The 14188-nt window shown below is 41.3% G+C and overlaps 1 protein-coding gene across 1 annotated transcript in view; it reads left to right on the top strand.

Annotated features, from left to right (window-relative positions):
- Positions 1-13612, top strand: part of LOC126177468 (serine protease easter-like) — a 53600-nt gene extending 39988 nt beyond the window's left edge. The window contains exons 4-7 of the mRNA XM_049924458.1: positions 2879-2984; positions 6823-7013; positions 7880-7981; positions 12291-13612. Coding sequence (XP_049780415.1) covers positions 2879-2984; positions 6823-7013; positions 7880-7981; positions 12291-12601 — 710 coding nt within the window. The 3' untranslated portion in view covers positions 12602-13612. The remainder of the gene's footprint in view (positions 1-2878; positions 2985-6822; positions 7014-7879; positions 7982-12290) is intronic.
- The last annotated feature ends 576 nt before the right edge of the window (positions 13613-14188 follow it).

Raw genomic sequence — 14188 nt, 5'->3', positions numbered from 1 at the left:
TGCTTGAGGTCATTAAGATGAATTCCGCCAACTGTTACGCACTCAGTACCACAATATCACTTGAAATAGCCAGCTTCGCGATGACGACGGGGAAAGTTGCCGGAAGCTTCAGTTATCATTCAGGCCTAGCGCGTCAATAAAGTGAGATTTCCAACTCTCTCTCTCTCTTATTCAAAACTTGTGGATTGTACACGGAATCGATCAGCTATAGGCAGTTACTTGCTTTGGCATTTTAATTAAAATATTGATTACACTGTAAATAAGACCTTCCCCGTATGGAACTATGGCAAGTTGTAAGTATAGTACATTTTTAAAAAAATGTTTTAACTATAATAGTTGTTCGATAACATAAGCCAAAATACTATCAATCTTACTACAAACAAGAAATTCAGCTTAAGTTGATGAGGACGAATTGTAGCTTCAAATCGCAACGGGCATTAATTCACACTAATAAGGGAAGATTTATATTGCCTAACCGTAAGAGATTAAAGTCTGATTACCACTTCAGGTATTGTTTCCTATTTATTGTGAAGACTAATGTAAGTTCATAATTTTCAGATCAGTCACTGTCATCGAATATTGCTTTCAGATCGTTGAGGGTTGGTAGAACTAAATCAGAATTCAGCGGAAATTCTCTTTTTAATGGTTCGTTCTCTCAACTCAGGTTACAAGTTCAGAGTTTGAGAGGAGTAATAAGACAGCCACGGCGGCAGAATCTCTCTCTTCATTAGGCACGTCGACAGAACTTCTCTTCGTTGTGTACAACCACGTTATTGAGGTCTCTGTGACTGTTGTCACTCACACCCTGGTGTCTCCTCCGCTTTTCCTCCCATTAGATTAATCAGCTGCGTCAGTATTGATAATAAAACACAGTGGTGCCTATCCTTAAAACGAAAGAGATGGTTTAAAGGCCACTGATTCCCTTTGATTGCTGTTGATGATAATAGATGATTTAATGATATTACGCACGGCTGTTATCGAGCGAGGTTAACACACTGGACTCGCATGCGGCAGGACGACGGTTCCAACCGCGTCCGGCCATCCTGGTTTAGGGTTTCTGTGATTTCTCTAAATGTCACGATGGTTCCTTTGAAACGGCACGGATGCTTTCCTTCTCCATCCTCCCCTGATCAGAGCTTGTGTTCCGTCCCTAATGACCTCGTTGTCGACGGGACGTTAAACACTAATCTCCTCCACCTTGCACGGCTATTTGTCTTAGACGTTGTGACAGCGAAGGTTTTCCCGGCGCAATAATTGATAATATTCTTCTCGGGTGTGCAGCCGGATCATAACGTCATCTTGACAATATATCAGCGGTCCAACTGGCCGCGATCTTCAGGTGAGAGTGCAGAATGGCTATACAGATAAACAGATCCGTCGTGCTTTCCAGTTTGGACCTTCGCATGAACCACCAGAAGGTACCCGCAAATCGGTGGCTTTTCTACCTTTTGCTGGGAGCATTTCCTCGAAAATAGGAAGAATTCTAAAAAGATATCATATCAAAACTATTTTTCGTCCGCCAGCCGAGATTAGAGCGCTTCTAGGCTCAGGTAAGGGTGACTTGGGTCTGAGGAAGCCCGGTCTGTAAAAGATCCCTTGCAACTGTGGGGAGACTTATATTGGTCAGACAATCTTCACCATTCAGGACCGATGTGTTGAGCACCAGCGGCACACACGGTTGTTTCAGCCTGAGAAATCTGCAGTGGCTGAGCACTGTCTCACCAAGGGGCATGGAATGCTGTATGACGAGACACAAATGGTTGTCCCTGCATCTCGCTATTGGAACTGTGTTTTAAAAGAATCTATAGAGATTAGATTATCTGATAATCTTATTAATAGAGACAAGGGTTACCTTTTAAGTAAGACTTGGAACCCGGTGTTATCAGACATTAAAAAACAACGGACTGTGTTTCGATCGTCGGAATAATGTTTTATTTTTGATAGCGATATCTCGACTGGAGCGCTGTATGTTTACTTGAGCTAGGGGGCAGTTACGGTAACTTCTCGCGCACGCGTTGTGGGCCTTCTGCGGCCTATATAGGGGCCGCCGCTTGTGCTGAGAAGTCAGTTCCGGCGAGATCGTGTACCAGCACTCTCACCTGAAGATCGCGGCCAGTTGTACCGCTGAAATATTGTCAAGATGACGTTATGATCCGGCTGCACACCCGAGAAGAATACTCTCTTACATGTTCATTGTTAGTCATATGTGCGGTCGGGTGACTTTGACCTAAGCCCATGGACTTCATTTACAACTTACTAATGGCTGTATAGCTGAAAACAACCACTAGTGTACCAAAAAATATTGTTCAGTGTCATGCAGAACGTTGTTACCATTTCTTAAAAATAGTTTTTGTGATCTGTTTTGCACATACTAATGAACCCGCGTGCGGCCAACTGACTTTAAAGAGAATATGTGAAATGTAAGATGTGGTACGTGATTCCAAGCTATGGATGTGTAATCCTGAAAATACTAACCCTAATCGTGCAAGAAACGAAATATGATTAAAGTAAAAAGTAAAGCTGTCGTTAAAGTGTAGGTTACTGTGAACACTTCAATGTCCTTACGTTCCTCAGAGCTTCGAGCAAACTTAACAGGCTAGTTGTAGGGAGCCTACAGTTTAACCTGGACTCATAACGCTGCAGATAGACATATTTCACATTAAGAAACATCGTTAGAGGTTAAAGGAGGGATAAGTGACAAATAAATCTCCTAGCACTGACTATACATCCATGTACGTTAATTCGACGATTAAGTCTATTGCAGACCTCGATGACAGTTGTAGTTTTAACTACCATCTAATGTCATGATTTAAGCATTAGAACGAAATCATTTGTAGATGTTTTGTTTGCTTAGTACTGAGATGCTCAACATTTGCAGGCGGCAGTCCGCGGGAGTTCCTGTGCGGCGGCTCGCTCATCAACAGCCGCTACGTGCTGACCGCCTCGCACTGCGTCAACGGCAGGAAGCTCGGCTCCTACAGGGTGTGAGTACAACCTCTCCATACTGGCTCCCAGCGGCGTGTCGTCATCGGTAGTGCGTAAGGTCGGCAACTATAGCAATTTTTGAAGTCTTCTGGGGGGCTGCACTGTTAGTGGTGTTGACGCAGGCGTAGAATCGTTTGTCTCATGCGATCATTGATTGACTCGCTGTTATGTGGAAGATCTACTTTGAGGCGACGCGTCGACTGAGTGCCGTACGGATGCTCCGACTGCTTGAAGCCCTGAGTAGTTATCTAGTGGGGGAGGAGGGTCTGAACATCAGGTCGGTACAGAATAGAGAATTCCAGTTAAAATGGTTGGCAATTTATCACTACGCTATTCCATATACGACAAATACAAATGCAGCAGTATTCACCAACCAATAAGACGGATGCTCACCTACAGATTGAGATACAGGTATCCGTCACAATTCATAGCAAGTGCGATGAAAGCAATTCCTCATAAATATCAAAGCTGCATAACCTCCTACATGCTGCTGGAAAGAATGGATCCAAAAATCTATTAATGGTAGCATCCTATTTTGGATTCTTTCAATGTTCTGTCGTGCTGAACACATCCTGTAAGATGACTGAACTTGCAATTGTTAATAAAGTTGTGCAGCATGCTTACTAAGTACCCATAACGCAAAACATCCGTGAAAATTTTCTTATCATCTGTGAGAGGTTCTTCTTGGAACCTCGGCACCATTGTCAACTGCTGGTGGTTGCTCTAGGAGCCCACTTCACGAAGTGTCTGGACAAGCCTTGTCAAAAAAGAAAAGAAATCCTTGTTCACTGTGCGCATTTCTTGTGCATTTGACACGTTCCACATCATAACGGTTTTCCGTGCTATTGATCAATGGAACACGTAACTAACTAGTCCGTATGTAATTCTGCCAATACGAGACCTAGACCTGTTTTAGTCGACAGTCAGATGTCAGTCTTGTGGCGGCTCTGGGTGTCTCCCTAGTAACGGACTGCAAACCATTTTGTCTTGCCATTTCACAATCTTGGCGTCGTGCAAGCCAAACTTGAGCGTTATACGATCTAAAACACGGCGCTAGAAAACGTTACATGCGGAAAGACTTCACTGATATTTCATTCTGTTTCAAAATTTTTTATAGTTGCTTTTCATGTTTTATTGAACTGATTCATTAAGAGCATCTACTCTAGTTTACATAAAATTTGCTAATATATCAATCAGACATTTGAGAGTATCACACGATCAAGACACTAAGTAAATCAGTACAGAAAGCAAGTTGTGCACTGCCAATGTCACGGGCAGCTATCAATACTCTTGGGAAAAAATTTCGAGAGCATACGTAACGTCGACGAATTTTATAAATATTATTATAGAGTATATAGATTTTACAAGTAACTGACAATACTCAAATATCTTGTTCAGCGATGCCACTAATACATCGACGTGTGGATGGGACCGAAATTTAGCAAATTCCTTGTCATGTGAGAACTGTTTTAAGGAATTCTGATGTTTTCGTGTTACAAATATTTAAAGGCATTTTATTAGCAGGTAGATCATTCCGTTTGTGAAGAGCTGCGTTGTCGTCTACCAGTCAACATAGAAAACAAAAGCGTTGCACTGTGCATTTCTCATTCAGTATTTTGTTTAAAAATATCATAAGGAACGGAGACTAATATATATAATTTTGTGAACAGGTTTGCTGATCATGCTTTTGTAATAGCGGGTGACTTCGACTTGCTAGTTATAGATTGGGAGAATCATGCTATCAAACTGGTGCCCGACCAGGAATTCATGTGACACTATTCTGAATGTCTTGTCCATAAAAATTTCTTGGAGCAGATAGTTACAGAACCAAGTCGTGAAGGTGACGTTTTAGACCTCCTAGCAACAAACAGACCTGAACTTCTCGAATCATGAGTGACCATAAGGCAGTGATAGCATCTATGACTGCAGGTATTAAAAGGAATGTTAAGAAACGCTGGAAAATATTTTTGAAGAGCAAGAGGGAAGATACGGATCGCTGATTATCTGAGCAGTCTATATTAAACACTCAGTATGAGAACGAAAATGTGGAGCACAAATGGAAAGAAATTCCGAAGCAGCCTTCAATATGCCATAGACAAGTATGTTCGGACAAGGTCTTAAGTGATGGGAAAGACCAACCATGGTTTTTATAGCCATTTTAGAAAACCAATTCGTATAGAAAAAGAAAACAGCACAGATTTAAAAGAAACCAAAATCCAGCTTGCGAATAGACGCTCCCCTTCTTGACTCGTTTTGACACTGTCTGTGGCTTGGGAGAAAGCCACTACGCTTTTTATCTTAGTAGCAGCACCCGCTGTTAATAGCTATGTTTTACAGTCAAGCACCCACCACATATAAATGAAGTCAGGCAATGATGCAAATAAATAATTTATAAATCACGTTACATAAAACTGAGGAAATTAATGGGATAATGGAATAATGTAGTCAACACAATGACGCATTCGATCTAAAATGGAATACAGTTTTGTCAGCAAAACGTAATCAAATACGACAATAGTTTACAAAAGGTTATTACAAGCGTGTCTGTTCTGCCTGAAGTTGAAAAATAAAAGTTGTAGCGGGTACAGCGAAGTTGCATAAAATAGCGAACTACTTGGCAGAGTCAGCTACACTTTCAGCTAAACGATTTATAAAATCAAATCCAAGACCTGACGAAACAGTGCGCCGAAATTTACTCAGTTATGCTGCACTCCTATTCGTAGTTCATCACGAAATACTCACTCGCGTCAAGCTAATGTCCTTCACTTACGAGGAAAAACAAACACTCGAGAGGAAGCGAATCTAAAGCAAATGTAACTGATCCACGAAAGAAGGGGACTTACAAGGCGCCTTTTCGACCGATTTCAAATATTCATCATTCTGGAACCCTTATCAGGTAGGACCAATACACACACACACACACACACACACACACACACACACACACAGACAGACAGACAGACAGACAGAGAGAGAGAGAGAGAGAGAGAGAGAGAAGATCCAACAAAGAGCGGCGTATTTCGTCATGGGATCGTTTGGTCAGAGCGAGAGCATCATGGGGATGCTCGACAGACCCCAATGGCAGACACTAAAAGAAAGGCGTAGCGCATCACAGAGATACTGAAATACTGAGAGAGTGTCTTCCGAAGAGTGTCAGATAACGAACTACTTCCTCCCCATATATCTGGTTAGATCTAATTAAGAGATTTGCCGGCTGTTATTCTTCCCAAGTGCCATTCGCAAATGGAACAGGGATGGGGGGGATCAGTTAGTGGTAACAGAAGTACACTCCATGGCACGCTCTGAGGTAGCTCGCAGAGTATTAATGTAGACAACAAAATGGTTCAAATGGTTCTAAGCACTGTGGGACTTAACATCTAAGGTCATCAGTCCCCTAAACTTAGAACTACTTAAACCTAACTAACCTAAGGACAACACACACATCCATGCCCGAGGCAGGGTTCGAACTTGCGACCGTAGCAGCAGCACGGTTCCAAAGTGAAGCGCCTAGAACGATTCGGCCACAGCGGCCGGCCAATACAGATAATCTACCATCTATTACCACACAAATCGGACTTATATGTTGCTAAAGAAATAGGTTTCATAAAAATTGTCATGTGAGCAGTTCAGATTCTCATGTCTAATAAATTTTTAGTTGTTACAATAGTTTACATAGGGAAAGAAAACAATGAAAAGCATTGCATAACAATGTTTCCTTTCAGAAAAAGTAAAGATATGATCACCAGCAGTAAGAGTGAGCGGTTTTGATATCTAACACAGATACTTCGCTTTGAATGGTGGCAGTGTCTAACGTATGCTTTTTTTTTTCCTGTGCAGGGTGGGCGTGCGGCTGGGCGAGTGGGACCAGCGCACAGACGTAGACTGTTCCGTCGACTTCTGCGCTCCGCCGGCCGAGGACTACGGCATCGAGGAGGCCATCCCCCACCCGGACTACAACCCGCAGTCCACCAGCAACGCCGACAACGACATCGCGCTGCTCAGACTCGACCGCGACGCGCCCGATAACTGTGAGTGTCGCGCTGCCGGTCACCACGCCTCGGTAGCCGCACTGGCAGCTAGAAGTTATGTTATAATGTGTCGTTATCTAACTGGTACAGTTTGTCAAAGATAAGTGTCCCTCCACCCCTTTCCAGTATTTTCTGGAAAAAGTGAATCACACAAAAGCTCCACTTGAGGCCTCTCAATCGACTGCGACAGTAAATGTATGTCTCAAACGACACATTTTTTACAGTGGGAACCAAACACTTGCTTTTGTTGTAAGATAACAGTGCTGGTTAAGTTAAACGAAACACGCTCGGCCTGGAAACGAAGATGGTGTTCATACGAAAAAAATTTCATATTTATCACGTCGTTGCATAATGTAACTAAAGTGTCGATTATATCAGCGGAACAGATACTTCGGTGCAATTTTTACAGTAGGTGTATTTGTGTTTCCATCAAATGAACTGGGACGCCATATCACAATAAAACTCTTTGCGACTGTTTACCGCCAATCCAAATCAACCACTGAGGGTGAAGGACTGTGAAGAGCTTTTATTTTCATTTAAAACAATAAAAATAAGAGCAGGCAATTCAAACTATATTTCCGTTAAAGGTAACTAGCCTGAAGGATGACCCAAAACTTGTTAATTGGGAGCGGTTTTTCTGTGTTCCCCTGTGTACAAGGCTGCCTACGCTTTTAATTTTGTTTATTTATAGTATGGAATAATTTGGACACTCATAATTCACTACACCTCAGCAGCTCTCTGTTTAACTTTTGTGAAGATATAGACAGTTTTTTTAGTGTGTGTTTACGTATACTTATTTGATAACAATTTATTCCCAATTTTATTATCTTAGGTCTTAAAAGAGATACCTTTTTTTTAAATTCCAGCTTTCATCAGACCAGTCTGCTTGCCAGTTACTCCTGAGATCAGGCAGGCAAATTTCGTCGGGAAGAATCTTGTTGTGGCTGGCTGGGGTACAACGGAATATGGTAAGCCTCTCCATGTCTCAACAACTTTGGAAATGTATCATCAATAATGAAACCATATAATTGTGAACCTTGACACTCTTATTTTGGGGTAGCTAAGATAGTCATCACTCTCATGTGTCATTCCTTCACTGAAACAATAAAGGCAGAGCATCTACTGTATGTCGTCGATTTTAAGACTGGCAAATTTTAAAACGATTGTCAGCGTCACAGAACATCTTATTTCTTTCTTTTTTTCGTGTTCCATTGATACCACCATTAAGAGTAAAATGGGCTTCGTAATTCATCGCTAAATTATCGTTTTCGAAATTCGGCAGGGAACTGGTTATCTTTTACTTTTCATTTTTTCAGAGAATTACAGCTTTATCGTCGAAATTCGTGATGAGACATTTAACTGTGGTGATGGTAGTATTTATAAAGCCTCCGGTTATTCACACACTCTTCATTCATTGTTGTTCCTGATTGATTTTATTGACCCTGGTTTGAAAAATCCAAGTGCCAGTCACCTTGAAGAGATTTCTTATATAATGATGATAATGTGTTTACGACGGTAATACACTTCTGGATTGCGAGTCAGGCGCAGCTACTATGCAATCATTCTTGTTAGCTAAGTGTTCCATAGATGATAAGAATAAAAGTTATAATCTGGAAGGTGTCATTCGTTCAAAAGTTTCATAAATTCTTTGAAAGCAGTTGATGATTACATTCTAGCCCTTTATAGGAAGGATACCTTTTCCCCACAAATAATATATCTATTCAAGCATTTGTATGCTGTACATCAGTTACCGAGATGATTTAAAATATCTTCAAAAATATTTGTGTTTTCAGATGTTTTCAGGGGTTCAGAAACGGATGTATTCTGAACCAAAACTATATTACGTAAAACCAGTAAATATTTCGTCAGCTCCTGTTACATTTTTTTTCTTTCTTCCAGAACATGAAAGGTACTACTTCAAGCGAGAGGTTTGGTTTGTTCGCGTTCTATACATATGATCTGTTTTAGTGCTGTTTAGATGCTATTATTTCGATATGAATAGTTCTCACCTGCACTGTTATAAAGGGAGTCCTCAAACTCTATGAAGCCAATTAGAAACTTCGAAACTAAATTGTGAAGATATTTTGGACATTGCAGTATAAGAATTTTATTACCTAACTTGCAGGTCGACTGACTGCGCAAATGAAGAAATTTAAAACGTACTTACGTGGTGCTGACAGAATACTGTATTTTCTCTGTATCTACGGCGTTACTTGGACGTTATTAAGGAAATTCTTGTGAGCAACATGTCTTTCTCATGGTGGTTTTTCTGAACCAGGACCACTACATTTTATTAAGGTAGCTCCTCAGCTGTCTTTCAAAGGCTATAGACACTCTTTTCTAGTCCTATTATCAGGAAGAATCCTTGGCCGTAGTGGGAATCAAACCTCTAACTACTCTGTCTCATGTATATCCTTCGCAAATTTTCATACTCAAATAATTCATTTATTTCAGCTTACATTAATCCATTTTCATTTTATAGTGCTTGGCCGACAGTGTGATTAGATGTTTGCACTGCATAGAAAAAGACTTTGATAGTAAAACAAAAGCCTGGGAGAACGTTTCTCATAACAAAGCAGTTTCATAAACTGAATAGCCTATTTGCGCCCAAAGGTTTCCTGTATCTCTCTTTAAACTTAGTTGCTTGCATTTACTCCCTTGTCGTGTTTACACTTAGGTAACTACTTTTCATGTGACTCATAGATTCTGGGTCCAAAGCAGTAGTTATATGTACATATTATTACCTGGAATTTCTTCATATAAGTCGGGCAATGCCACTGAAATATCTGGGGTATGGTAAAACCTATCATGTCACGTTTTGTGCATACTTTGTCAGAAACAAAAATGCAGTGGTTCGATTGCATTTATTTAATGCTGTAAAACTTCCACTCTAAGACATAGTTGTACTGCACAAATTAGCCTGTCTATCCAAGGTTGTATTTGACAAAACTGAAGTAACACGTGCAATGTTTTTATTACTCTCATTACTTTGTGGCTTAAGGCTTTTGCTAAATGCCTACACATATGTTTTATGCAATCACAGTTCATGAGAAGAGGTGTTCTTAATGCATCCAAACGGACAAGATAATGTGTGTTTAGTTCAGGATTCCAAACAAATCAATATGCTAAACACTTTACATTTTAATGTATCACCAACTGATGTTTCTTTCCTCTCCATTCGCTTTTGGGACACAGAAAGCATGACTGCTTACATCCTTTTACGCACATTGTAATTAATGTAAGCGTGTCTTTGCCATGCCTGCAGGATTGATAGGTAGGAGGCTGAAGCAGATTTACGGATTCCTCACTTAATACTGGTTCTTGAAACTACGTTAGTGTACTTTGTTGGGATAGTTTCTTATCCAGTTCAAGATTTTCAGCATTTCCAACACATACTTTCGTAGGCCAAACAGACCTGTCACATTTCATGCCGACCTCCTTTGTGTGCGTTCAACATCCCCCGTTCATTTGCTGTGGGTCTCACATACTTCAGCAAATGTTCTAGGTTTGGGTGCACGAAATATTGATACCTAATCTCTTTTCTAGACTGACTGACTACTTTCCCATCACCCTGCCAACGAACCAAAGTACGCCACTCACCCGCTGACGTTCTTTCAAAAAGATATTAACTTTTGCACTTCCTCTGTTACACAGTTTTGTATTTCTGCACATTTAAAACAAGGTGCTAATATTTACACTACACTGAAATCTTATCCAGAATATGCAAGGGTGCTTGACTTGTTCTCGGGCATTGCATCGGATGATTTAGTGGATTTTTTCAAGCCAACAGCTCCTCTTCGTCAGGAATCGCCTCGTATAAATATTGTGCAGTTTGTACAACACTATCCGAATCAACCCCTGATAACCTTTCAGACAACTACTTCGTTAGAAAAGCCTTGTGTGTGCTAATCTTTACCTAGAAATATTTCATTGGAAACCCAAAAGTCGTAGGTTACTATTAACACTGTCTCCAGATCATTAGTTTAATATAACAACAGTCCCAGCTCACTTACCTGGGCACGTCTGAAGTTATATCTACATGTCTAGATGACAGCGTCCTCTCCACCAAGAAAACTTCAGTCTTGTCACAGATTTAGTTTGGTAAATCACACATACATCGACACCTGCAAACATACTCCACAAGCCACCATACGGTGCATGGCTGAGGATATCTTGTACCACTCATATTCATTCCCTTTTGTGCAACACTCGTAAACGGAGCGATGAAAAAGACCTCTGTGTGAGCACTGATTTCTCTTAACTTCTGTTCACGGTCGTTACACGAAAATTAAATTGATGACAGTAGAATCGCACGGAAGTCTGCCACAAACGGCAGTTCTCTTATTACTATTCCGTAGAATTGTTTCAGCAAACTGCTGACCATTTGCTTTCCTTACCTACCGTCCTTATGGGCTCATTCCGTTTCATATTCATTCCGGACGACGACGACTCCAACCCGCGTCTAGCTATTCTGATTTAGGTTTTCCGTGGTTTCGCTAAATCGCTTCAGGCAAATGCCAGGATGGTTCCTTTGAAAGGACACGGCCGATTTCCTTCCCCATCCTTCCCTAATCCGAACTTGTGCTCCGTGTCTAATGACCTCGTTGTCGACGGGACATTATAGGCTAATCTTCTTCTCCTCCTCCTCCGTTTTTTATTCCATTGCGACATTACGCCTATGTATTTAAGCGAGATGATTGCATCAAAAAGCACATCATTAATACTGCATTCAAAAATAACAGGACTTTCCTTCCCACTCTTCTGCGTTACTTCACATTTTTAACATTTCGAGCAAGTTCCCACGCATGACACCAATTACAGATGTCTAAATCATCCTGTATCATCCTACAGTCATTCGATGACGACACTTTCCCTTACGCTAGAGCATCATCAGCGAACAGTTGCAGTTTGCTGCTCACATAGGTCGGTCGTGTCGCATTTCCCTGGGGCACTCCTGACGGTAACCTTGTCTTTAACGAACAGCTTTGTCCACGACAACGTACTGGGTTCCATTACTTACGTCTTTGAGCCACTCTCATATCTCATAACATATTCTGTATACTCTGACGTTTGTCATTACTCTGCAGTGTGGCACTGTGTCAAACGCTTCTCAGGCATCTAGAAATATGGATCTGGCTGTTGCTCTTCATCAATGGTTCCTTTGCACGAGCCTTACTTTCTAGATTCGAGCTGATTTGTCAAGAGACGTTTTTTGTCGCACAGGAATTTATTGTAAGCCCCTGCTTTGGTTAACAAGAGCGTGTTTTGTGTGTACAGGTGACGTCAGCCCAGTGAAGCTGTACGTCGGGGTGCCGGTGGTGGACGAGCAGACGTGTCAACAGCGGTACTCGCGCTGGAACCGGCGCATCGTGGCGTCGCAGATGTGCGCCGGCGGCAGGGAGGGCAAGGACTCCTGCACCGGCGACAGCGGCGGCCCGCTCATGGCTCTAGAGGGCCGGCCGCCCAGGGGGGTCCTCGTCGGCGTCGTCTCGTTCGGCCCCCGCGAGTGCGGCATGAAGGGCTACCCTGGCGTGTACACCCGCGTCTCCTCCTTCCTCACCTGGATACTCGACACCATTCGGCCTTAATGTCACGCACACAGCGTACACCAAACCACACCGTCTAGACCTCTCATCACGTGCGACATTCGTCTGGATGCATCCAGAGGAAGTACATCGACACTCACACATTAATGTTCACATTAGGATAGCGAATATCAGCGATATTACACCTTAAGAGGTGTTAGCTGTTAGCGGTATCTTTTCACGTGCCATTACTCACCATCGTCTTCAAAATACTCATAATTTCACTATACATTTTTCTTCTTTTGTTATCTTTAAATGTCTAGTACACACAACATTCACAAAACGATCCTTAAAGGAGAAAAATGAAACACATTACTGTCATGTGATATTCATATGTGAAACAGGTTAAGAACCTGATTATTAAGGGAAGAAGCTCCGGTAATTAGTAATAAAATCCATCCTGAGAACAACAACAAAATTTCGTAAAGTTTCGATAGCTGCACAACATGTATATCGATGACAACTGAAAACACCGAAATTGAACTGCTTAATCTTGACGAGCAAGTGATTCGTTGTAAATTCTGTGACAATGTGGCTGTAAATAATGTGACAATGTGGTACTGTTACCAGCTGCTGCATCAGCTGACAGTGTTTTATGCAGTAACAACGAGCGCTGCCTTCTCATACCCGTTTTCACTCTAGTTTAAGGAACTGAATTTCCTCCAATTATTCTCACTTAGATCCTACATTAACCAAAACCAGGACTTCTTTGGCCACAATCTTGTTGCTCGTTATCTCAGAAAATAATTTCGTTTGCAACATTTAATATATTTATGCGTTCTTTGTACATTGCCAGTACCTACATTCCGTTCTGGTTTCCTGTGACACTGTTTCGTGATTACATGTATAGACGTGCTTTCAAGCAGAGAAAGTGATTTTGAACATTGAAACCATACTGTGTATTGAAGAATTTTTACAGACTTAATTTATTTTGTTATCCTTGCACATCATGGGAGTGAGCTGTACCATGATGTATAGACTTACTTTTTTTACACATAATTTATAAATAAACGTTTTAACGTATAACTTCTTTCATTTCTGTTTCATATAAAACGTAATCATAGTTACGTCTCATCTTGAGGGTGTCGCGTCAGGAAAGCACTCACCCAAAAAGCAGTGTTGCCCAGACAGACAATACAGGCTTTGGTGCCTAGCATGTCTGCATTGTGAGCATAGTCCGTTACACTTTTGTCACAGTTGCAAATTGCTACTGACCCATAGGTCTGTTGCTGGAGAAATTATCAGTATATACTTGAAGCAATAGCTAAATTCTCTGAATGTTGAAAGTAATTTGTCAGAAAACTGACATTTTGAAATATAACTACGATATAATATTTAAATACCTAGCAACCTATAACTCTTTGTATAGTTTTGTTCACACCAGTTTAGAGTGTTCTGTTCTCATATTCATAGCTCTGGCTCCTGGTGGCATCTATTTTGGGAGGCACTGGAACATTATCCTTTACTTGAATAAATAATCGAAGACATGGAAACAGTATCCAAGTGGCGCCACCTCGAAAGGCATCCTCCAGGTTTCAAACCATATGGAATTATCATTATTATACTTACGTACTTCACCATCACATCTGC

This window comes from Schistocerca cancellata, chromosome 1 (genome assembly GCF_023864275.1).
Source record: "Schistocerca cancellata isolate TAMUIC-IGC-003103 chromosome 1, iqSchCanc2.1, whole genome shotgun sequence".
Lineage (NCBI taxonomy): Eukaryota > Metazoa > Arthropoda > Insecta > Orthoptera > Acrididae > Schistocerca > Schistocerca cancellata.
Note: the sequence above shows the minus strand (reverse complement) of the source record. Positions and strands in the feature narration are given on the sequence as shown.